This window comes from Suncus etruscus, chromosome 4 (assembly GCF_024139225.1).
Source record: "Suncus etruscus isolate mSunEtr1 chromosome 4, mSunEtr1.pri.cur, whole genome shotgun sequence".
Classification (NCBI taxonomy): Eukaryota; Metazoa; Chordata; class Mammalia; order Eulipotyphla; family Soricidae; genus Suncus; species Suncus etruscus.
In genome coordinates, this window is record NC_064851.1 from 4,453,052 (window position 1) to 4,477,800 (window position 24,749).

Sequence of the window (24,749 nt, forward strand, 5' to 3'; positions counted from 1 at the left end):
AGGCAAATGCCCTACCTCTTGTGCCACCATTCCGGCCCCTGTTTCTATTTTTAATTCAACTAAAAATTGGGAGAGGGGAGCTTACGAAAGAGAGGAAGACTGTAGGGCACTTGCTTTGCATGCAGCCGACTAAGTTCATCCACCGGCACCCCATGGGTACCCTGAGCCCATTCAGGAGTGAGCCCTGAGCCCTGACGGTGTGATCAGCCAAACTTGGTTTCTGTATCATACTGGCTGTCTGGCTCTCTGCTCATTCTTGGCAGTGCTGAGGAGACCCTCTGTGGTCCCTGGGACTGAACCAGGGCCAGCTACATGCTATGCAAGTGCCCAAACTTCTGCACTATCTCCCCAGCCACCCCCCTTCCTTTTTTCTTTTTTTTTTTTTTTTGGTTTTTGGTTTTTGGGTCATACCCAGCAATACTCAGGGTTTCTTCCTGGCTCTGCACTCAGAAACTGCCCCTGGCAGGCACGGGGAACCATATGGGATGCCAGGATTCGAACCACCATCCTTCTGCATGCAAGGCAAACACCCTCCTGGCCCTGACCCCTTCTTCTTTTTTAGGGTTTGGGCCACACCAGGAGGCGCTCAGGGTTGACTCCTGGCGGGCTTGGGGGATCATATGCAGTGCCAGGAGCCAAAGCTGGGTCCGATGCAGGCAAGGCAGGCTCGGGGCAGGCGGCAGCATGGCGGGGACTGTCCCTTCTCACCTGGCCAGCGCTGCCTGCAGCTCCTCCTCCTTCTTCGCCAGCTGCATTTTAAGCTCTGCGATCTGGGCTTGCAGTTCTGCGATCTGGTCGCTGAGGTCGGTAGAGTCGCCCTCCAGCTTCCTCCGGGTCTTCTCCAGCTCCTGCCGCTGCTTTTCTTCTCGCCGCAGACGCTCTGGGGAGGGCAGGGACAGGCTGGCAGAGTGTGCAGGGCAAACTGACCCTGATACACCTGACCACAGTCCTATACTGGGGTCTGCCAGATCCTGGGCTGGGCTGGTGTATACCCAGGTCAGGACCCAGAGCTGGCTCAGCAGCATCCCCGGCCAAGGGGTTCTCCCAGGCCAGTTCCCTTCACACTTGTCTCTTAATGACCCGCCACCAGGAGGCGCCCTACTGAGTCTGAAATCTTGGGGTGGGGTGCTGGGCAAAACATAAACCTGGTCTCCCCATGTCAGCACACACTTGGAGTTCTATAGTTACTCTGTCAGGGCCTCTGTCTGCCCGGGTACCACAAAGTGCCAGCTGCTGGAAATACTAGGAACACCTCTGAACCCCATCAGGCCCCCTCAGATTCTGTCAGGTTCCTCAAATTCTATCTGTTAGACTCTCTCAGCCCATCAGACTTCTTCAAATAGTCCCCTCCGGCCCTGTCAGGCCCCCTAAACTCCCCTTTGGGTCCCCTCAGACCACTCCTCAGTCCTATCAGGCTTCCTAAACTACCCTCAGCCCCGTCAGGCCCCTCAGGTGCCCTCACCCTCCAGGTCAGTGATCATGGCCTCATGCTTGTTCTTGAGCTTGGCCAGGCTCTTGGACTTCTCCTCCTCCTCAGTGAGGTTGGTGGTGAACTCGGCTATCCTGTCTTCCAGCAGCTTCTTCTCCTGGGGTTGGGGAGAGTGCAAGTGAGGGGGGGCACAGAAGCCAGGGAACCCACCAGACACGTGGGGCCAACTGTGGGGAGGTGGTCCAGAAAGCCACGCTAAGCTCACAGGATTCCCCGGGTCCCAGAGGGGGACATGTAGGCTCCGATGAAAGGACTAGAGAGGCTTCCGGGACCCCGGGGAAGGTGGAGACCCTGGCAGCCCCAGTGAGCCCTCACCACCTGTGACCTTGGAGCAAGGGGGTCCTGCCCATGCAGGGGGGCACAAGAGGGCCATTCCCAACTGTGACCTTGCAGCCCCCAGAATGGGCTCCCTCACTCTGCACCAACACCTCCTCCTCATGGGTGAGCATCCAGCCACTCCAGTCCCCAAAGTCCCCCTTCTGCTGGGCCTGACCCAGCTCCCAACTATGGCTGCCTGCTATGCAGACGCGCATGGGGTCCCCTCCACAAGGAAGACAAACACCACCTCAACATCCCCCCGGTGGCTCCACATACTCCAGTCCCGGGGTGAAAAGAGCTTGAGAACAACCCCCACCACCACCTAACCGGCCCCAGAGAAACACCCCTGCCTGCCGCAGGGTCCTGGTGCTCAGAGTTAGGCTCACACCCCGGGACATGGCCGAGCCGGGGTACCCAGGCCATACCTTGGCCAGCTTGCAGTTCTGGTCCTCCATGATAATCTGCTCCTCCTCCAGCTTTTTGAGCTTCGCCTCCGTTGTCACCTTCTCCAGCTGCAGCTTCTGCCTGGCACTCTCCTCCTCCTCCAGCTGCTCCTCCAGCTCCTGCATGGAGGGGTCAGTGGCATGAGGAGAGGCAGCAGGGACAGGCACCCCACTCACCTCCCTCCCGAGCAGGAGGAGGAGGGAAGCTCATAGGGGCCAAGCTGGGGAGATCAGCCCCCAAGGAAGCAGACCTGAGAGAAGGGGGGATAAGCAGCCCCATCCCAAAGCTCCACAGCCCTGGCACTTGGGCCCACCTGGATATTCTGCTGCATCTTCTTCTTATCCGCCTGCAGGTGCTGGCAGCGCTCTTCCTCCTCCTCCACGCGGGCCTCCAGGTCGTGGCAGATCTCCTCGAGCTCCTGCTTCTTGGCCGTGAGCCGGGCGCGCAGCTCCTCAGCCTCGGCACACAGCTCGGTCTCCGCCTGCAGCTGTTCCTGGAGCTGCAGCTTCTCTGCCAGGAGCTACACGGGGCAGGAAGAGTCAGGACTGTCCCTCCTGTGCTCCCCAGCATGGGTGGCACTGAGCATAGCCACAGGCACCAGGGTAGGGGCCTCGAATCCAGCACACACAGACTTCCTGTCCCCTTACGGGCCTTTCCACACCCTATAACCGCAGTGGGGTCCGCACAGGAGTTGGTCCTCAGAAAGCACCTCCTTGAGGGCAGGGAGACCATATAGCAATTAGGGTGCAGGCCTGAGTATACGTCTCACCCTAGCTTTCTCTCCATTTCTAGCAGTGTGGGATGCAGCCCTGAGACAAAGTAGCACCACATTCTCGGGGCCTGGCTGGGTTAAGGCCTAGTTGGGTTGATGAAGAATTGCCCTTGTGGCCCCCCCAGGCCTACTGAGCACTCTTGGGAGAGTCCCTTCCACCACATTTTTTGCTTTGTTATTTGGGTTTGGGGCCACACATGGAGTGGCTCAGGGGTTACTCCTGGCTAAGCTCAGGAATCACTCCTGGGTGCTCAGGGAACCCTTTGTATGGGATGCCTGGGGTTCGAACATGGGTCGGCTGCGTGCAAGACAAGCATCCTCCCGGCTATACTATTGTTCAAAATAGATGTGAATCTTCGTTTTTTTTTTTTTTTTTTTTGGCCTTTTGGGTCACACCCGGCAGCACTCAGGGGTTCCTCCTGGCTCTACGCTCAGAAATCGCTCCTGGCAGGCTCGGGGGACCCTATGTGATGCCAGGGTTCGAACCACCGTCCTTCTACATGCAAGGCAAATGCCTTACCTCCATGTTATCTTTCTGGCCCCAATAGATGTGATTTTTTTTTCCTTAGATGTGATTCTTATAATAAACACCTTCAACTCCAAACAGGCCTTGCCCAACTGCGACCAGCAGGGCATAGCACTGAGCCCTGGCTCCTTAGGCACCACGCACCTGGGACTGCAGAGTCTCCATCTCCGTGAGCCGGTTCTCAGCCGCCAGCTGCTTCTCCCGGACCTTGACCAGCTCCTCCTCCTTGGCCATCATCTCCTCCTCCTGCCGACTCACCTGCAGCAGCGGCTTGACCTAGGAGAGGGTGGGAGTCAGAGAGGGACTCAGCTGAGGAAGGAGCAGAAGCCGGGTGGGCCAAAAGCTGGGTAACGCTAAAGGCAAGGGGGGCAGTGCCAGGGTGGGCACGGTGTGGGGTACCAGGGCTTCTGATATACCGGCACATTTCAGGAAGCTGGGGCTAGAAAAGCGGCCTGATGAGAGGGGGACATTTCCCCCAGGGAACCATATCCTAACTGTCCAAAGCCAGGAGCAGAGAGGAATTTCTTTTTTTGTTTGTTTGTTTGTTTTTGCTTTTTGGGGTCACTCCCAGAAGCGCTCAGAGGTTCCTCCTGGCTCTACACTCAGAAATCGCTCCTGGCAGGCTCAGGGTACTCTATGGGATGCCAGGATTCAAACCACCATCCTTCTGCATGCAAGGCAAACACCCTACCTCCATGCTATCTCTCCGGCCCCATCAGAAAGGAATTTCTAAGCAGACAGCACTCATGAAACATGAACTATCTGCATCATGGAGTTCCAAAGGGAACAAGGAAGAAAATGGCAACGAGGGGACAGACTCTACTTTGCCGTGGGTTCGACTCAAGGGACACCGGGGAGTCTCTGTTTGGGGCTGGGGATGAACCCCAGACACGTGCTCTCACACTGAGTTGCATCACGCACCCTGATTGCTTTGTCTTCATCTTTTCTTGCTTGGTTGGATTTTTGGAGGGGTTTTTTTGGTTTTGTTTTTGGGCAGCACCCAGCAGTGTTCAGGGGTTATTCCTAGTCCTGAGCTCAGGAATCACTCCTGGCAGGCTCAGTGGACCATATGGGATGCCGGGATCAAACCCGGATCGGCCACATGCTAGGCAAAAGCCCTCCCCGCTGTGCTATTGTTCCGGCTTCTTCTTCATCTTTCTTTATGCTTTTTACTCTTTCGTTAGATCTGAAGTCGGCAAGGGCCACTGGACCACTTGAGTTTTTTTCTGGGCAAGGGCGCCACCTAGTGTAGTGGCACACAGCTCCAAATGCCACAGGGGGGGGCTAGGATGCAGGAGTCAGAGCCTTGTGACTGACTGCAGGCTGCTGCTCATTGTCACTTGCTGTCATCCCCCAGGGGTCTCAGACCCCCCTCCCCGCCACCAGCCTGAAGGAGAGGCCGGGACCCACCTTGGTGAAGAGCCGCCACCACTGCCAGTTGCGCAGCTTGAGGTAGGCGGCACAGTTCCGCTGTAGCACCTTCATGGCCGTCAGCTGCTGCTGTCGCTTGGCAAAGGCCCTGCGGAGGGAGCGGGAGGGGCGGCACGCCAGGATTAGCCAACCCCCAGGGACATGGGCAGCCCCTCAAAGGTGCAGAGACCCTCCCCCCCCCCCCCCCCGAGCTCCCCAGTCTGGCTCTAGGAGATGCTGTGGAAGGTACCAGCCCAGCCAGGAGCTTCCTAGGAGGGAAATGTTGGGGGCAGAAGGGAGAACGGGTCTCTGAGAGACCCATAGGCCATCCCTGAGTTTTCGTGACCAAGGGCCCCAGCAGATTCTGCCCTTCATGAAGGTGGGCAGATCACAGGGTGAAGACGCCAGGGTGGGCAGCAACAGGGCAGGGTCCAGAGACACGAGGGAGGGTCACCCAGTAAAAAAAGGGGCTCGATCTCTCACTCTCAGGGCCTACAGTGGGTGTCCTGATTAGTGCAGAGGGACTATGGTGTCCTGCAGGGGGCTCTGAGAAGTGTGTGGGTGGGAGTTTCCATTTGATCAAATTTTGTTTGGGGGGTGGTGGTTTGGGCCACACCCCACAGCGCTCAGGGGTTACTACTCCTGGCTCTGTGCTCAGGAATCACTCCTTCTGGTTTGGGGGCCCTCTAGGAGGCTGGAGATTGAACCCAGATCGGCTGCATTTAAGCCACATGCCCTACTTGCTGTGCTATGGCTTTAGGCCATGTTTGATAAAACACTGCCCCTGTGGTGGACTCTAGGGGTCAGGGAACACCCACTGTCCCATACCAGGTGAGAACTGACTCCCAAAGGGGTCCCCAGATTCAGGCATGGGTCACTCACACACACACACACACACACACACACACACACACACACACACACACACACAGGGGCACAGTGAGGAGACATTCTGGGGTAGGAGCCCCATGCATCCATCCATTTTGGGGGACTTGGACCACACCCAGCCATTTTTGGGTCCTATTATTCCTGACTCAGGAATCACTCCTGGCGAGCTTGAGAGGGATCTTTAGGGATGCCAGGGATCGAGTCTAGGTTAACCGCGTGCAAAGCAAACGCCCTACCCACTGTGCTATCTCTTCAGCCCCGTAGTTACTTTACTTAGGAAGGACACGACATGGTGGTACCTGGGACTGGTGCCTAGCTCTGCGAATGGAACTGGGCAAGGTCAGCGCCTTCACCTGCATCTAAGTGGCCACTTGACACCAGTTTGAGCCTGAGGGAAGCCTGACAGGGGGAGCCCAGGTGGCCTGTGCAGCCCGGACTCCTAGATTCCCAAATGCAACCCCATGCTGAGGGGTTGCAGCCTAGGAAGTAAGGGGAATACTCACTTCCTGGCCAGGTAGCCCCTGCAGCAGGCCTGGAAGCCGATGATGACGTCGGTGATCTTCAGGTCTCGTTCCTCCTCCAGGTGGGCCAATACCCCAGCACGGAAGAAAACTTTGCTCTGGCCAATGCGGTACAGGTTACTGTCCAGCTCTAGGGCTTTGATCTGGGAGGAAGAAGAGTGGGGCGGTCAGAGGAGCTCTAGGACAGCAAGAAGCTGAGACCCTACGGTGCCAGCACCTACTGACCCTCCAAATGTGTCTGTGCCAGAGAAATGGAAACGGGGCGTTTGATGATGGGAGAAGACAGAGAACGCATCAGAATAGCAGACACAGAGGCTTGGCAATGCGGGCCCTTCCCACATCTCCCGCTCAGTGCCCAGGATGCCCGCTGGCCGACGGCAAGCAGAGCCTAAACACGGGGTCCCTGAGACCTGCTCCGGCCCCTTATGCCGAGCCTCCCCCTTGAGCGGACTCCTATGAACTGCTGCTGTCTGGTGCGAAGAAAGTTGGTGAAGTGGGACTTTGCGGCTGGAGAACCCCCAGAATCACCCAAGCCCTGCCAGGGGTGACCCCTGAGCACAGAATCAGGAGCAAATCCCGAGGATTGAAAAAAATAAAGGAAAAGCCAGGTCTTGAGTAGTAAGCAGGAGGGTCTAAGGAGACCTGAGACGAGGATTTAAGGGGCCTCAAGCCAAGTCCTCCAAAGAGCAGGGAGGAGGGGAGGCCTCCCTGGGCCTGACCCCATCTGGGGAGAGGGAGGGACACCCAGGCTCTGGGGCACATTGGTCTCCTCATCCCTCTTCCGGCTCCCTGCCTGCCTACAGTGCTCCACACACCATAGGTACTAGGTCTGTTCCTCCCTGTCATTCTTTCCAGTTCCCCCGGAACCAATGTTGCGCCCCACTCAGGAAGGGCACACATCAGAAAAGTGTTGCACTCCTGAAAGAGAATTATTTGCCAAAAAGGCCCGCTTAGAGCAGTCAAAATCAGTTGACCCTTTGCGTGGAGTGTTTGACCATAATTCTAAAGTAGCTGTAACTATCTCTCTCTTTATTTTTAACCATTATTAAAAATCAGGCCTTAGTAATTCTTTCTAACAAAGGAGGACAGTACAAATCCCGCCAAAAGTCTCCCACTAACCAGCTCTTGTGATCTTTGCTACCTTGGCGCCAAGATCATGTTTTTTCCAAAACTTAGCTCATAGTAAACCAATTTTCAGTTTTCCCCAAAACTCTAAAATATTTTTCTCTCTTCCCACTTCCCTGAAAATTACCTGATTTCTCCTACTTACCCAAAACAAAGCTAACCCAAAACAAAACTTCTTTTCACCTTCAGTATCAGTTCTTTAATGTGCAAATTTTAGCCACCTCTTTCATTTTGTTTCCCTAACTATCTCCCACTCTCTTTGATGTCAAAAATTACACCCTGCAGGCCCGGAGAGATAGCACAGTGGTGTTTGCCTTGCAAGCAGCCAATCCAGGACCAAAGGTGGTTGGTTCGAATCCCAGTGTCCCATATGGTCCCCCGTGCCTGCCAGGAACTATTTCTGAGCAGACAGCCAGGAGTAACCCCTGAGCACTGCCGGGTGTGGCCCAAAAACCAAAAAAAAAAAAAAAAAAAAAATTACACCCTGCATTCCAAACCTCAACCTTAAAAGCTACCCAGCTCAAAAAATAAATTTGTCTTCGTCTTTCTAGACGCAAGTCCCCATGCATTCTGTGTGGTCTCATTCATTTCATATTTCATAATTCATATTTCATATTCACCTCTTCGTGCTCCCGCTTGACTTTCAGTGGGATAAGAACCCACTAAGGTTATGCTTCGGGACTTTTAATCTCATTAGGATAAAACAGTCCGCAGCAAACCAATCCAGAACTCCCCCCAGACATAAAGGAAGCTCAAGGGGCAGACCGAGCCCTGGGGTGACCCAAGTCACTGCAGGAGCCCATGGCCATTTCTCTTGGGTAACAGGAAGCAAGCATGGAAGTAGCCAGGGCAGAAAACAAGGCCTGGGAGCTGGGGACAGGCTCGGGCCACCCCGCTAAGCAGCCTGGGGTCAGGAAGAGAAAGCACAGTGTTCCCTGGTATCTCCTAAACCCCCCACCCCCAGAGTGCCATAAGCACTGTCCAAGGGAGGTGCACGGCCCACCCAGGGAGGGCAGTGCAACTCACCATGAGCACACACGCCTGCTTTCCATCCATGAAACCCTTCGGGATAGAATTCGGGGTGAGGATCTCGTATCTGCAGGACGTAAGAGAAACCAGGTCAGGTGACCCAGGGCCTGGGGACCAGCCCTGAAGTCAGAAAATTGGGGGGGTAGTTAGAGAAATAACTACACTAAAAACTATCATAACAATGGTAAGGAGTGAGAGAATTACAATACTTGTCTCGAATACAGGCAGGGGGTGGGAGAGGAGGGAGATGGGGGCATTACTGGTAGGAATCTTGCAGAGGTGAAGAGGGCTGTTCTTTTTTGACTGAGACCCAACAGCAAGCATGTTTGTAATTTGGAAGAATAAATTGCTTCTTAAAAACAAGGGGAAAAAAAGATTGGGTGTTATTCATCACCCAAGTTCTCTTAGGAAAGGGAAGAGAATTCAGCAACCCTCAGCTACTTGCAGCTCTGTGGGAGCCAGAAAGGGAAGAGAATGGGTAAAGAATGTTCTGGATCCACTGAGCATGCAGGGCTACCAATGGCCGATGCCCAGATCCTGGGGGTTTCCTCTCTTCTCACTCAGGGTATCCCAAAGAGAGGAACTAAACAAGTGGGACACTGTCCCCTTGTCCTCTCAGCCCCTGAGCAAGTAACAGCAATGTTCTGCCACCCCCCGCCAACGGAGTCCCTGGCACCCAGTTCTCAGGCCCACCCTACTTATATTCTTTTATCTGCAGACCCTTCAGTAAAGGGGGTGATGATGGAGAACCGTGCTGAGCACCCGCCAGACCCTGACCGTGAGTTTTCCTATATCCTTTTATTGTCCTCAATGATGCCAGGTTGAAAAATCAGATGAGTAAGCTATCAGCTCCTAGGGGAATACTCATGACAAGAGGGGAATGCTCTATGAGCGCCGGCCTCGACCCTGCATGGAGGAAGAAATGGCTTCCAGAGGTGCTCACCGCTGCCGGAACTCCTGGAAGACCACGCGGTTGGGGAAGCCCTGGCGACAGATCCGGATACCCTCAAGAACCCCATTGCAACGCAGCTGATCCAGCACCAGATGGGGGTCCAGTTTGCCAGCCTTTAAAAGAAACATGGGCATGAGGTATGACTCTGAGCTAGAAACACAGGGGTGTAAGCCTAGCTGAGGGTGGTGGGTGGAAGGGGCTTATGAAAATAAATGAACAAGGAAGCCCAGACCACACATGTTCTCTCTCGCATGTGGATACAAGGCCAACCAGCAGAGGGGCTGAGACTTTCTGTGCTCTCTCTCAAAGTGCTGAGACCAACCAGGAGGGGACTCTGTGTTGGGCTCTGATGTACCAGGGCCAACCAGCAGGGGCACTGACACAAGGTGCTGAGCTCTCAGGTGTCAGGACCTGAAAGGGGTAAAGATGTGCTATTCTATCCCGTTGTACCACTCCTAGGGATATACCCTAGGAACACAAAAATACAAAAATTCCTCACTCCTATATTCACTGTAGCACTATTTACAATAGCCAGACTCTGGAATCAAGATGCCCTTCAACAGATGAATGGCTAAACAAACTGTGGTACATATACACAATGGAATATCATGCAGCCGTCAGGAGAGGTGAAGTCATGAAATTTTCCTATACATGGATGGACATGGAGTATATTATGCTGAGTGAAATAAGCCAGAGGGAGAGAGATAGATGCAGAATAGTCTCCCTCGTCTATGGGTTTTAAGAAAAATAAAAGACATTTACAATAAATCCCAGAGACAAAAGAGAGGAGAGCAGTAAGGTCCAGCTCACAGCATGAATCTCACCAAAAACAGTGATGAGTGCAGTTAGAGAAATAATTACACTGAGAACTATTGGGCCCGGAGAGATAGCACAGCAGCCGATCCAGGACCAAAGGTGGTTGGTTCGAATCCCAGTGTCCCATATGGTCCCCCGTGCCTGCCAGGAGCTATTTCTGAGCAGACAGCCAGGAGTAACCCCTGAGCACCGCCAGGTGTGGCCCAAAAACCAAAAAAAAAAAAAAAAAAAAGAGAGAACTATCATAACAACGTGAATGAATGAGGGAAGTGGAAAGCCTGTCTAGAGTACAAGTTGGAATGGGGTGGGGAGGAGGGAGATCTGGGACACTGGTGATGGGAAGGTTGTACTAGTAAAGGCGCGTGTTCTTTATATGACTGAAACCCAACTACAATCATATTTGTAATCAAGATGTTTAAATAAAAATATTAAAAAGACTCTGTGCTGGGCCCTGATGTGCCAGGGCTGGCCAGCAGGGGGCGCTGAGACTCTGCACTGGACTCTTATGTACCAGGGTTGACCAGCAGGGGGCACTGGCAATATATGCCAAGCTCTTAGGTGCTATGGTGACAAGTGGGGGGCACAAAGACTCTGCTGGGCCTATGTTTGCCCACTGGAGACGCACCTTCTTCTCGTGGTTGGGGATGATGCAGCGGACGAAGTTGGGGTTGGTGTTACGCAGCGTGGCCATGAGCTTGCCCAGCTGCTCCTTGTACAGCTGCCCCACCGTGCGGAACATGCCCTTCCGCGTCTTGAAGGCCCCGGGCAGCGCCGTCTCTGACATTCCGGCCACCTGGTCCAGGCCGATGATGCGGTCCACTGTGGGGGGGGCACAGAGAAGCGGGTGAGTGCCTGGCAGGCCCAGAAGGGGGCAGCGGAACCAGAAAGAGACAGACGGAAAGACAGACAGCAAGAGACCTCGAGAAAGTGAGGACACTATAGCCCTCTCCAAGTGTCGAGCCAACTTTGATTTGGAAACAGGAAACAGGAAAGGCCACAAAGGTGGGCAGACACCAGCCAACCCCTGTTCACGCTACCCAAGGGGTCCCTTTAGAAAGCTCCTGTCCTGGGGCCAGAAAGATAGCATGGAGGTAGGGTGTTTGCCTTGCATGCACAAGGCCGGTGGTTTGAATCCCGGCATCCCATATGGTCCCCCGAGCCTGCCAGGAGTGATTTCTGAGCACAGAGCCAGGAGGAACCCCTAAACGCTGCCGAATGTAACCCAAAAACAAAACAAAAAAATTCCTGTCCCCCCAGACATGAGTTAACAGAGTGTCAGAGAACAACAAGGCCTCTGCTGGCCTGTCCCAAAGTGGGATCAGACTGTGACTCTCAGAGCACACAGAGCCAAAAACCACCCTGACTCACCCACCTCTGCTCCAGAGCTGGGGGCGTACGCTCTGCAGGCAGGGGGCGCTCTCCACCTACAATTCCCCCTCTAGCTAGCCACACAAGAATCAGTCAACAAAATCATGTCAAGTCCGAGCTATCATGCCTATCATGACCTCAGGGCTTGTCCCCTAGAGCTGGACAGGGCACCAGCAGCACACAGAAAGTAGCCTCGTCACTTGGCACATGCCTGAGCCCTGACCTGAACCTGCCAGGTGAGCCAAAGGGGTCAACACGCAGGCGAGTGGCAGCAAAGTAGGGTCAGTTTGCAGCAAGAGCTGCTGCTGCATTGAAACGGATATGTCCCCCAGCAGACACCCACATCCGGGTCACTGTGCAAGAAGGTCTTGGGGCCACAGGGGATGGCAGGGAGAGGATAGTGTCCTCCAGACAGGTGGGTGGCATCCACTACCAGGCCTGTCATTCGACAAAGCAGTGGAGGCAGATGAAGGCCACTCGGGCTGCCCAGAGGTAGCACCAGACAAGGGCCCCTCAGAGGTGTCTGTCCTGCCCCAAGAGGGCCTTGCAGGAGCAGGCACTTGCCGAGCATACACACGTGCAAGCAGACACCGCGACACCGAGCCCTCATGCGAAGACACCGGCCAAGCACGATGACATGGCCTGTGCGGCTTCAGACAAATGCTCGCACTTTGGTGCTTGGGAAAGACATTTCCCCCAAAGAGCTCAGCCTAGCCCAGCTCCTTCAGCTGTGGGCCAAAGAGGCCTGCAGTAGGGAGTGGGCAGCTCCCAAGCTCAGGGCCAAGACGCAGGCAGGCAAGAAGCGCCAACGGGCAGGGCAGGGCAGCCCAGCAGAAGCGGACCACGAGGCCTGGATGCATCACACACACGGACACACGGGCCCCGGTGCTGCCAGTCACCTGATTCTAGGTGGAGAATGGGAAAGCGCTGATAGAAATAGGCTCTCTGCGTGTTCAGCATCTCTGCAACAGAGAGATTAAAGCAACACCCAGGCAGGGAGAGACCCACGCAAGAGGCAGAGAAGAGACGGCAGGGTGGCGGGGCGTGGGAAGGCGCTGGGCATCCTTGGGCCACCTAGAGGACAGAGCTGTCCAGAGAGGAATAGCTAGGCAGGGGGAGGAGGAAGTGGAAATGGAGGAGGCAGAGGAAGAGGAAGAAGAGGAGGAGGAAGAGGAAGCCTCGCCTGGAGCTCGCAGGGAAGGAGAGCTCAGGGCATGAGTGGCTCAGCCATCACCAAGGTGAGAAGAGGTTCCCACCTGGCTGCGGAGAGGGCAAGGGGGCCAAAGGGCAGAGGGCAAAGGCCGTACCATCCTTCCAGAGCTCTGAGACGAACTTGTCCGAGGACTGATGCAGGAGCGTGGCGATGTTGTCGTTCAAGGGGTCCATGTTCTTCATCAGCCACTCGTCGGCTTTGTAATCCACCTGCAAGGCAGCATGTCAGCACAGATAGAGGCCACGGGGGGGTGGGGGGGGGACGGGGACGGGACAGGACACACTGAGAAATGGATGAGCCTCTAGAGCCTTAATCCCAAAACAGGGCCCAAGGCCAGCCCTGGTGTGACCTCCACTTGGTCCTCAAGCACCCTTAGCAGTGATGCCCAACAGTAAGCCAGAAAAGACCCCATGTCCGGCTGAGCCTGGCCCCAAACCCAAATATAAAAGGGAAATATAGTCCCCTAAAACTCAGACCAGCCACATCCAAGTCCTTCCAGGATCAGTGAGCCACACGGCAGCGCTGTGGGCAGGAGTGGCTGTCTGCCGCCACAAGGGGGTGCCGTGGGACAAGCCACTGCTTCACCCCATTCTCAGCCAAGGCTGCCAGGTTCACAGCACCCCCTCACCCTGCCCATCCACTATGCTCAAAGACCCCCTCTCGCCCCTCACCTTGCCGGCATAGTGCATGATGCAGAAATCCGCTTTATCCTTCAGCTGTTTGGGCTTCTGGAACTTGGGGTGCGTACCCTGTTCCTGCACCACCTTCTCCACGAAGCTCTTGTCGGTGGCTTTGGGGAACCAACACTCCTCATCCAGCAGGGCCAGGATGCCAGGGGGGCCAGCCTGGAGGGGGCAGGAGGACACAGGTGAACAGCATGTGGGGACCTCAGCCCCATTTAAGGCTCTCGGGGGAGGGTGAGTGGGGGCATTCGTGGAGCCTGCCGGGGCGCACCCCAGGGGGTCCCCTGAGCCATATAAACAATCGCCAACAAGCTGTTCTCAGGGGGCCCACGAGGGGCCACTCAGGAAGAAGCACTTGGAGCACTTGTGGCCCAGACTGAGAGTGGGGATCCACACACAGTGGTGGGGAGCAGCACACAGAAGAACTAGTGAGTGGGGGCCACCATCATTCAGCTGTACCCCCATTGCCACACCCACTCTGCAGCATTCAGAAGGGTCTCCTGCCTTGCGAGAATTGAACTCCAAACCAAGCAGAACCAGTTCCCTTCCGGTACGGTTCACCCCCCCAAACCCATGAACCCATGAGCTGGCTAGGGTTCTAATAACACAGAGGACTGGCAATCACCCATGCTTGTCTTGCCACAAGATGGGGTACAGCTCCAGCAAGAGGGTCTGCACCCTCACCACTCACAAACATGCAGGTCTCCACCCAACAGAAATGTGCCTGGAGTCCGCCCCTTCCAGGTGATGGGGAAGGAGGCACGAGACCCCCAACAACCCCAGGAGGTGGTCCCAAACCCCAGTGAGCACAACTTGGGGGGGAAGGTTTGGGGGGGGCTGAGGCAAGCCGGGATGGGCTGAAGGAATGCTGCTGCGACTCGCACCGGCTTCTCGATGAGGTCGATGCAGGGCTGCAGGTCGAGGCCGAAGTCGATGAAGTTCCACTCGATGCCCTCGCGCTGGTACTCTTCCTGCTCCAGGATGAACATGGTGTGGTTGAACAGCTGCTGCAGCTTCTCGTTGGTGTAGTTGATGCACAGTTGCTCAAAGGAGTTCATCTGCGGGAGGAAGATGAGGGTCAGAGACCGAGAGCTGAGTATACAGCAAGAGGCTGACAACTTCACCTGAAGCTCCCAGTGCTGCCCCCTGCAGGTCAGGTGAAGTAGGACAGCCCCAGTGCTGCCCTCTGGAGGCCAGGGGAGAAAAAGAAACCCAGTGCTGCCCCCTCTTGAGACCAGGTGAGGTAGGATGGCCTTAGGGACCAAGTTTGAAACGGAACCCCCATAGCTGCCCTTGCAGATCAAATCAGGAAGAATATCCCATAGCTACCCCCTGCAGGCCAACTCGGGAGGAATGTCCTATGACTACCCCCTGCAGGCCAGGTGAGGTAAGACATCCAATGCTGCCCTCTGCAGGCCAGGTCCTATAGGGCACCCCAGAGCTGCCTCCTGCAGGCCAGGTGAGGTAGGACACACCATGGCTACCCATGCAGGCTAGGTTGGGTAGGGCAGCCCAGTGCTACTCTCCTCTGGGATCTAAATGAGTATAGACAGGCACCCCAGGGCTGCCCCTACCAACCCAGATGGTTGGGACCTTGCCTTCTCATATACTCAGTAGCAGGGACTTCTCAATTTCAGGACAAAGGACCCCTCTACTGGTCTCCAATAAAATCCCTCATCATCAAAGAGATGGCAAAGGGCAGCTAACTGGCAAGAACAACAATGAACACTGCAGTTCCTAGGGGCACTTTCATGACAAGAACTTAACTACTTCTCCACTCCGGAGGGAACTGTGAGCACCGGAAAAACAGCATCTCTGCAGTGACAGTGACACAGAAACACCGGCTTCTCCCAGAGACAGACCCTCCTCTAAGTGGCTCCATGGTTTGTATCATTCACTCAATTCTCAGTGAAAAATAGGAAATTTTCCCCACACTTCACAGAGACCACCTGCCTCCCCGAAGCCTCCAAGAACTCCTTTAAGAAGGGTTTGATCTTCCCAGCATTTGGCAGTAAGGCATGACTTGTGGGACCCAGTCAAATGCCCTGTATGCAGGAGAAGAGGACTAGGTGGGAGGCTCTGGAGGGAGCAGAGCTGAGTCCAGAGCACTCACATCAAAGATCTCGAAGCCGGCGATGTCCAGGATGCCGATGAAGGAGGCACCCTGCCTCTTGGTCTTATCCAGAGCCTTGTTGATCCGTAGCACCAGCCAGCGGAACATGCGCTCATACGTGGCCTTGGCCAGCGCCTCAATGGCGAAGTCAGCCTGAGGAGGGACACATGGAGCCTTTCACACCCTTGTGATGCCCTTAGGAGCCTCATCATTTCTCTTGCAGGGCAGGATGCAGCGTGGGAACAAGGCACAATCCAAACAAGCTCAAAGTCTGTCAACACCTCCACAGGAAATGCAACACTGGTAGAAACTTCTTGATACTAAATGGTGGTTTGGGGGGAACTGGGGGGATTTTTGTCTTGGCAGGGGAGTATACCCAACGGTGATCTAAAGAACATATATTGCAAAGGATGAAACCTGGGTTGGCTGCATGCAGGGCAAGTGCTTTAACCCGTGTACCATGTATCTGGCCGCTAAATACATCAGATTTGTGAAAGCAACTCTGGGACGTGCCTAGAGTAATTTTCCCAGAATGCACAGAGAGGTAAGAGAGAGAAGCAGGAGCCAGTGTGGGCTGCACTGTCTCTCAGCTGAGTTTTGCAACTATTTGGAAGGTTCGAGTTTAGATCTGCCCTCACTGCACCATCCTCCAGATGAAAAGGTATTTCAGGGGGTCTGAGCCATAGTACAGCGGGGTGGGCGCTTGCCTGGCACATGGCTGGCCTGACTCACTCCCTGACACCCTACAAGGTTCCCCCAATTACACCAGGAGTAAGCCTTGAGCACTGCCAGATGTAACCCAAGTCCCCCCCCCAACACACACACACACACACACACACACACACACACACACACACACACACACACACCAAAAATAAGTTGCTTCATGAGCACGGTTAGGAGTAACCACCTATTACATTGAGAACAAAGTTCTCAACTCAATGTGAAAACAACAGGAATCTGAGATGGGGGATCCCTAAAACATCCCTCATTGGGGCCAGGAATAAAAGTTGGGGATAACCTGCCAGAGGTGGGTACACATGACAGGAAAATAAAGTGTCCATCATGGAGGCTGTTGATGTATTTAAGGGAATTAGTCAATGTACTTTTAAGAGGTGATGACAGTCGCCCCTGTAATGGCAGTTGGACTGGGACATGCCCCTCTGCAACTGACAACTGACCCCGAAGTATAAAAAGAGAAAGTCTGGGGCCTGGAGAGATAGCACAGCGGCGTTTGCCTTGCAAGCAGCCGATCCAGGACCTAAGGTGGTTGGTTCAAATCCTGGTGTTCCTTATGGTCCCCCATGCCTGTCAGGAGCTATTTCTGAGCAGACAGCCAGGAGTAACCCCTGAGCATCGCTGGGTGTGGCCCAAAAAAAAAAAATGAGAAAGTCTGGCAGTTATTGGGGGGGGGGGGGCCTAGGGCAGAGTCTGCAGTAGAGCCTGTCGACCCACGGGGGTTGGAGATAAAGCATTGACAAGATGCTGCCTGCTTTACCTCTCGCTCTATCTTATTCTCTTTGAACCCAGACATATAGGCCTCCCCTGGCCCTTTCTGGCCAGTGAATTAAATCTATCTCTCTCTTGGGAGCCAGAGAGATAGCATGGAGGTAAGGTGTTTGGCATGCATGCAGAAGGATGGTGGTTCGAATCCCGGCATCCCATATGGTCCCCCGAGCCTGCCAGGAGCGATATCTTAGCATAGAGCCAGGAGGAACCCCTGAGTGCTGCCGGGTGTGACCCAAAAACCAAAAAAAAAAAAAAAAAAAAAAAAAACTATCTCTCTCAGAAAACCCCTGGGCAGTGGCAGACTGCAGACTGGAATAAAAAGATACATAGCTCACTGGGCCAGAGGGATAGCACAGAGATAGGATATTTGCCTTGCACGCAGCTGATCTGGGACAGACCAGGCATCCCACAAGGTCCCCTGAGCCTGCCAGGATCTGAATTCTGAATGCAGAGCCAGGAGTAACCTCTAAGCGCCGCTGGGTGTGGCCCAAAAACAAAACAAAATAACAAAACATACATAGCATCTTTCTGTTTCTCCCCTCCCCACTGTTGCTGGGGAGAGAGGCCATATTGGCATCCCAGGGTGGGCGCCTCACCCCATCTGGCAGCCTGCAACCAACTGCACTAATCTGCAGTGATGACCAAAACCAGGAAGCCAAGCATCCCTCACCCTGGACAGCAGAGCCAATGCGGGCACAACTGAGGGGCCTTTTCTAACTCATCTCTCCCCACATGTAGAAAGACAGCAGGGGGGCCCGGAGAGATAGCACAGCAGCGTTGGCCTTGCAAGCAGCCGATCCAGGACCAAAGGTGGTTGGTTCGAATCCCGGTGTCCCATATGGCCCCCCGTGCCTGCCAGGAGCTATTCCTGAGCAGACAGCCAGGAGTAACCCCTGAGCACCTTCGGGTGTGGCCCAAAAACCAAAAAAAAAAAAAGAAAAAGAAAAAAAAAAAAAGAAAGACAGCAGGGGAGGTGTCAAAAGTGCAAGGCAGGGACTCAGGAGACACCAGGATGAATTCCCAGCTCCGAGTGCCTGTTTGCAGCAAGATAGAAGCTGGCGGCACCATTGCAATAAAACGGTTCCTTGTCCTTGGGTCACATGAGGTCAGAAGGTAGAGAGAAGTGGGAGGTGCAGTGGGGTGAAGTGGGAGGTGCAGCGGGGTCATTTCCCCCCTCCCCAAGCCAGAGGACGTACCTGCTCCTTGGTCTGCGCCTTCTGGACGTAATCCCGCCCCACCTTGATGCGAGGGGTAAGGATTCCACGGGTGAAGTCAGTCACGTTGATCCCCAGGAGGTGGGACACTTTTTGGGCAGCTGAATTTTTTCAAGGAGACAGAAGATATAATTAAGCCCGAGAGAGCAGGTCAGGTCCCTGGGAGCAGGGTTGGTATCTGGGCAATGACAACCAGGACAACAGCCAGAGTGCCAGCTTCCTCCCTCCGCACACCCTCCTCCCCTGGCAAAAGGGCCGGACCCACGACAGGTGGGTCACAGGCCAGATTCCACTGCAGGTGGATCAGGGGGACTGGACTCATGTCAAAGCTGAGCGGAGGTTGCTAAACCCACCCCTAAACAAGGGGACCCCCAAACATGGGCACATCCCTCCCAGCCACACCCCTGCCTTCCACCCTCCTACATCCCAAGGAAGGGACCAGTAGAACTAGGAACACCAATGGAGTCTGGAACAGCCAGCCCAGGGCCACTGCCATGTGGCCGTTTTGTGCCTTCTAGCACATTCCAGGCAATGTTGCCGGAAGAGCAGCAGCAGAAATAGCTATTGGGCTAAGTGGGACAAAGTGGGGGTGGGTGTCAGGGATGAAGGAGGGAGACCCCAAATCACAGAGTGGGCTGATGCGTATTTAACCCCTGTTAAGATGAGTAGAAGCTAGAACTTCTAGAAAGTTCTCCTAAGCTGATGCAGAAATTTGTGGAAGCTCAACCCTTTTAGGGGGCTGGGAGAGGAGGTGTATGAGCTGAGTTGGGTTTTGGGGGTGCGGGGCAGGGCGTCACCTGTGTTGTCGGGCATGGAGGCCTGATCGGTGTTCCGCTCCTTCTTGAAGGCAATGTTGCCGAGTTGTAGGACCCCTGAGATGACTCTCAGCAAGCCTGGGGGTTAGATGGGGGGACAGGAAAAACAGTTCAAGGTCACATGGGACTGGAATAGGCCCCCAGGTCCGGTCTAAGCCTTTCCAGGACAGGACAGGGCCTTGGACAGAGCCTGCTTCCACAGGCTATGAACCCCCAACTAACATGCATAAAACTCAGGAACCTGCCACTTTTTCTACCAAAAAAGGTTTGCTTTTGGGGGGTTTACTTTGTTCGTTTGGGAGCCATAAGTGCCTCCACCTCTGGGAAGTTACTCCCAGCTCTGCACTCAGGGATCACTCTTGGCAGGGAGAAGGGACCAGACAAAGTCATTTGTAAGGCAAATGACCTGCCTGCTGAACTTTCTCTCTGGCCCCATATCAATAAAGTTTTATCGAAACACGATCCCATATGTCCATTCACATCCTGCCTGGGCTGAGTAGAGCAGCTCTGATCCTCACACTTTTTCACTGACCCCATACACACACTCCATCCCAAAGCAAGGGAGTGGAGGTATACTCCTCACACTGTACCCCATCTCTCTAGAATAAAGCTTCAAAATCGCCTCCCACCTCCCTGGAGGGGAGCAACCCTGCAGCACACTGCCGCTCACTCTGGTTTTATTGGGGGGGGGGGGGTTTACTCCTGACTCTGAGCTCAAGAATTGCTTCTGGTGGTACTTGGGGAACCATATGGGATGCTGGGGATCAAACACAGGTTGGCCACATGCAAGACAAGCAAGGCCCTACCTACTGTACTAGTGCTCTGGCCCTGCTACTTGCTCTGTCTGGGCTGCACCCCCTGCCAGATCTCTGCCCCCTAACCCTGGTCTCTCTGTGTCCCTTCGTCTGCCCCTGGCATGACACAGCAACAGAAATCCAGAAGCTCTGGTGGGAGGGGCTACTGCCCACATTCAGGGATCCCCAAGTGTCAGACCCAGCCCATAGCCCTTGGTACTCCCCCATACCGATCTGCTCATCCTCGGGGATGCCCATGATCCTCATGGCCTCCATGGTCTCCTGGAACATGTCTTTGTCCTGTTGCCCGGGGATGGTAACGTGACCATTGGACAGGAAGCGGTACTTGTTATATGGCTCCAGCAGGAGGTCGGCTGCAGGGAGGACAAGGGGCTTAGCGGGTGTAGACAAGAGTCAGGGGGATACTTGGGTCAGCTCAGCCTGTGATGCCAGGGCCCCCCAAAAGCCCTTGGCCCTTCACCCATTTGAGATCTGCCAAAGTCCAGAGAGCAGAGCTACCACCCCTGGTACCACTGGACACAAATTTCTGATTGTTTTTAAATTAAATCGCCGTGAAACACAGAGTTAAAAAAATTGTTGATCATTTGGTTTCAGTCCTACAATGTTCCAACACTCCTTCCTGCATCAATGTTCTTCCCACCACTGATGTCCCCAGTTCCCTCCTGTTTCCACACCCCCAGCCTACCTCTGTGGCTGTTATGTGACACCCAGCTTTTACCCAAAACAAAGGCGGTCCCCCAACTTCCTCTTTCCTTTTCATCTATCCCTTTGTATGTCAAAGTCCACCGGGATCTCTCTTGACCCTCCCCTGCCAGGTTGAATTTGTACCCATAGAATAAAGGAAGATCAGTTTGGTGAGCCCAGGAGAGACCACAGGTGAGAAGCCCCCATGATTCTCACCTGACTGGCTTGGTTTATAATTTTATTGTTGTTTATTTGGGGTTTTTTTTTTGGGGGGGGGTGAATAAATTCTTTGTGGCTACCTGCTTCAGACTCATCACTAGGGGTTGGAAATACAGCATGTGGGGTGATTTTACATAGGCCTAACACCATCTTTTGTTTTTCTTCATTGGTTTTTGGGCCACATCAGTGGAGCTCAGGAGTAACTCCTGACTCTGTGCTCAAAAATGTCTCCTGGCAAGCTTGGGGGACAATATGGGATGCTGGGAATTGAACCTAGGTGGGCCTTGTGCAAGGCAAACGCCCTTCCCGCTATGCTATCGCTTTGGCCCTTATTTGTTTTTTTTAAGCCCACAGAAGAGTGTGAGCTTGCTACGTCCATCCCTTCCCCCTGACCAGGACTCACTCTTGAGGTGCTCCCCGGCCCCCGACAGCAGGTAGTAGAAGATGTGGAAGGTGCGTTCGTCCTTGGCCTGGCGGATGGCACGCGACTTCTCCAGCAGATCTGGGCAGATGCTGAGGAACTTTGTGCAGCCAAGGGGAAAGTGCCTGCCCCGCGCCCATCGGAGAACCCAACTGCCCCTTCCCAGGATACCAGAGCACAAAACAGCAATGCATAGACCACAGAGGCCCTTCTCGGCTTTCCCGTCAAGGGGTACAGCCGGTTCCAACCAAAAGCTCTCATGCTTGGGAGCCTTCCGGAGTTATAATTGTGTTTTATCTGTATGGATCTTATAGTTTTGTTCGAAGCCCCACTGCCAACAGAAAAGTTTGTATCTAACTTTAGTGCTTTAATATTTGTTTGCACAATTCTGGGACAATGCATGTTAGAGTTTTGAAAGTCCTCAGCTATCCTAGTGAATGTTTCCCAGTTGCTCTGATGTTATATTGTGTATCTTACATAGCAGCTTATTTTCAAACTGTACTATCAGCAGAAAAGTTCTTGTGATTTTGTTTAGAGAAGCTTATGAAAAGAAACTTGGCTGTTCTAGACTTCTCAAAGGTGCTTCTGTAATAAGACAAAAATGGTGGAGAATATGGGGATCCCCCTCCAACTTATTTATCCACCCCTGAATGATCAGAATCACCCACACCTGGAATAAGCGGGAAGAGGAGTCTGCTTGGGGGGAAAGAGGGGATAAGGAGAGTTGGAGAGAGAAGGGAGATTCCGCAGAGAATCAACAAGGAGAATCAGCAGAGGGCAGTCAGTCAGCAATGAAGCCAGAAGAGCAGTTAAATGGGAAAAGGAGCAGAGAGAGCCAGAGAAGGTGCAGAGAAGTGGCTGTTTGGGAAAGGCTCAGCATAGAAGCCATGCAAGGATGGCGGTTGGGATAGGACTGTGAAATAAAGCTGGCTGACTCCTGGAACTTCGTCTGACTGCTCTGTGAACCCAACTCCCCTGCCAAGAGACGGGTGGTCAGACTCCCACCGCTAGGGACATCACACCTTTCTCCAAAGCCAGCAGCGGGGAGCCCCCAAGGGCAGCCAGGCCACCCCTTCCCTGGCCACTCCAAGAAAACACGGACAAGCCCACAGGATACAAGTCTCAATGTTGGCACCCACGATGTAGCCGTTGACATCAAAGTTGATGCGAATGAATTTGCCCTGCGGAAAGGCGGAGGGAGAAATCAGAGCCCCAACTTCCGGCTGGGTCAGCCTGTACCCCACACCCTGTGTCCCCGAGAAGTGTCGGGCCAACTGTTGGGAGCAGGAAGCCCGGCTGTTCCCAGGTTCCTCGAAGCAGCAAAGCACCAAACAGCCCAAGCTGGCCTGGGGTTCTCACTGCTCCAGGCAGGACTGTCTCGGGGTGGACAGGCAGCACCCAGTGCCCACACAGGCTTTCTGCCACCCTTGGGGAAGGAAGGACGCAGAAGTGGCATTTGTAGCAGCCTTGAACACCAGCCTGGGAACTTTGGGCTAGAGAGAACCTTTCCGTGCTTCTAGAACAAGCAGCAGGAAGGCCAGGGCCATACCACGGGGCCCTGGTATCTGGGGTGAGCCGGCATGTTGGAGGGGGTGCCCACTCACAAATCGAGAGGAGTTGTCGTTCTTCACGGTCTTGGCGTTCCCGAAGGCCTCCAGGATGGGGTTAGCCTGCAGCAGCTGCCGCTCCAGCTCCCCCTGCACAGAACACGGGGTGTCGTGAGGCAGGAGACACCAAGGGACAGAGGCCTGGGCCAGGTCCCGCTGCTGTCGGCTGGGTGTGAGCTAAATCACACACACACACACACACCTGTCCACTGGGTGTGAGGTAGGTCTCACACACACACACACACACACCTGTCCACTGGGTGTGAGCTATGTCACACATACAGGCACACACAAACATGAACACTAACACACACCTGAACAGAACACGAGCTGTCACAAAACCAGAGCCACTGAGGGACAGATGCCTGGGCCAGGCCCATTACACTCCACCCAGTGCCACATCTGTGCCCCCAAGCCAGCCTGGAATGAACCCCAGAAAGAACTATTTGAGCCAAGATGAGCCAGCTTGTCAGAAGCAAAGTGCTCCCGAGGACAGACTCAGACTCCCTGTCCCCAGCACATGGCGCCCTCGGATGTCCCAATTTATCTTCTTCTGCACCAAATAAGGAAGAACTGGCTCTACCAACCATAGGCGCCACCTCCTCTCCTGTCTGCACCCCAATACTGGCTTCTCTGTCCATGAACCTCCGCTCAAACCCACACATCAAGTCTCAAGCCTGGGTCCAACCAGGGGGGGCTCTCGGTGGCTTATCGGGAACACCTACAAACCAACTGCGACTTTGTGGTTGGTGATGATGGAAGACGCCTTATCCCGAGACCCTCCACCAACCGATGCTCAGAGCAGGTGAAACAGAGATGGGCGACTGGGAGACGGTGCAGTGCTCGGGTGCAAATGAGGCATGCGACCCACCTAAGATCCATCCCCGGTATCAGATCACAGTCCCCTGAGCATCAGCTAGAGGTCCCCAGGAGTCCATAGCACCTGATACGATGGATGCATGCACTGAACTACCAGCCTAGCTGCCAGAAACCACTGGTGCGGCCCCCAGACCTCCTGAGACCACCAGGTGTGGAGAGCTAACAAAGCAGGTCGCATTTTTCAGAAGAAAAAATTGAGGATCATTGGGGTGGGGAGGTGGGATGGGTTCATCCAAGGCCACTCAGCCTCGGTTCATTCGCACCCCATCTGCTGTAAAGCTTCTACCTAGAGCAGGCAAAGAGGGGTCATGAGGTTCCCACCCCCTACCCCAACCCACGCAGCACAGGCCCCCTTGGGAGGCTCTACCCAGAGGAAGCTGGAGGCAGCGATCCTGGGGGAGAGGCAGCGAGGGCCAGGCCGGGTCCCCTGCACACAGGCCAAGCGGGTTTGGTATTTATTAGCGAGGCTGGAGGGGAGCCAGGCCTTTTCCGGGAACCAAGGCTGCCTGGGAGTGATGAAAACTGGGAGCAGCAATGAGTCCCTGGAGGGCGGGAACACAGCCTTCAGCACTGAAGGGGGGGCCATGTGTGCAGCCAGCAGAGTCTCTGCGGGACCCCGACCTGGGAAAGCTGCTCCTAGTTGGAACAGGGATGCAGAGGGACACAGATAAAGCCATGGGCCCTGAACCTACTGGTCACCGGACCAGGCCACCTCTGGTGGGCCCAGGGAGTCAGCCAGAGAGTGACCTGGCCAAGCACTGCCCCCCAACATTCATACGCATGCAAATGCACACACACACACACACACACACACACACACACACACACACACACACACACAATGTAGGCACGCTTGCACACAACTCCAACCTCATCTCAGGCTGGGCAGAAGCTGCACTGCCCTGAGCTAAGGCAAGGA

At 54.5% G+C, this 24,749-nt stretch overlaps 1 protein-coding gene across 1 annotated transcript in view; it reads right to left on the reverse strand.

Moving 5' to 3' along the window:
- MYH9 (myosin heavy chain 9) overlaps window positions 1-24,749 on the reverse strand; it is a 55,626-nt gene that overhangs the window by 11,332 nt on the left and 19,545 nt on the right. Inside the window, exons 5-24 of the mRNA XM_049771752.1 lie at window positions 22,949-23,041; window positions 22,462-22,525; window positions 21,327-21,425; window positions 20,230-20,373; window positions 19,188-19,283; window positions 18,373-18,491; window positions 15,668-15,820; window positions 14,439-14,612; window positions 13,543-13,716; window positions 12,966-13,080; window positions 10,916-11,109; window positions 9,466-9,587; window positions 8,520-8,589; window positions 6,351-6,511; window positions 4,960-5,068; window positions 3,694-3,825; window positions 2,565-2,771; window positions 2,233-2,370; window positions 1,463-1,586; window positions 709-880 (exon numbers count right to left, since the gene is read on the reverse strand). Coding sequence (XP_049627709.1) covers window positions 709-880; window positions 1,463-1,586; window positions 2,233-2,370; window positions 2,565-2,771; window positions 3,694-3,825; window positions 4,960-5,068; window positions 6,351-6,511; window positions 8,520-8,589; window positions 9,466-9,587; window positions 10,916-11,109; window positions 12,966-13,080; window positions 13,543-13,716; window positions 14,439-14,612; window positions 15,668-15,820; window positions 18,373-18,491; window positions 19,188-19,283; window positions 20,230-20,373; window positions 21,327-21,425; window positions 22,462-22,525; window positions 22,949-23,041 — 2,660 coding nt within the window. The remainder of the gene's footprint in view (window positions 1-708; window positions 881-1,462; window positions 1,587-2,232; window positions 2,371-2,564; window positions 2,772-3,693; window positions 3,826-4,959; window positions 5,069-6,350; window positions 6,512-8,519; window positions 8,590-9,465; window positions 9,588-10,915; window positions 11,110-12,965; window positions 13,081-13,542; window positions 13,717-14,438; window positions 14,613-15,667; window positions 15,821-18,372; window positions 18,492-19,187; window positions 19,284-20,229; window positions 20,374-21,326; window positions 21,426-22,461; window positions 22,526-22,948; window positions 23,042-24,749) is intronic.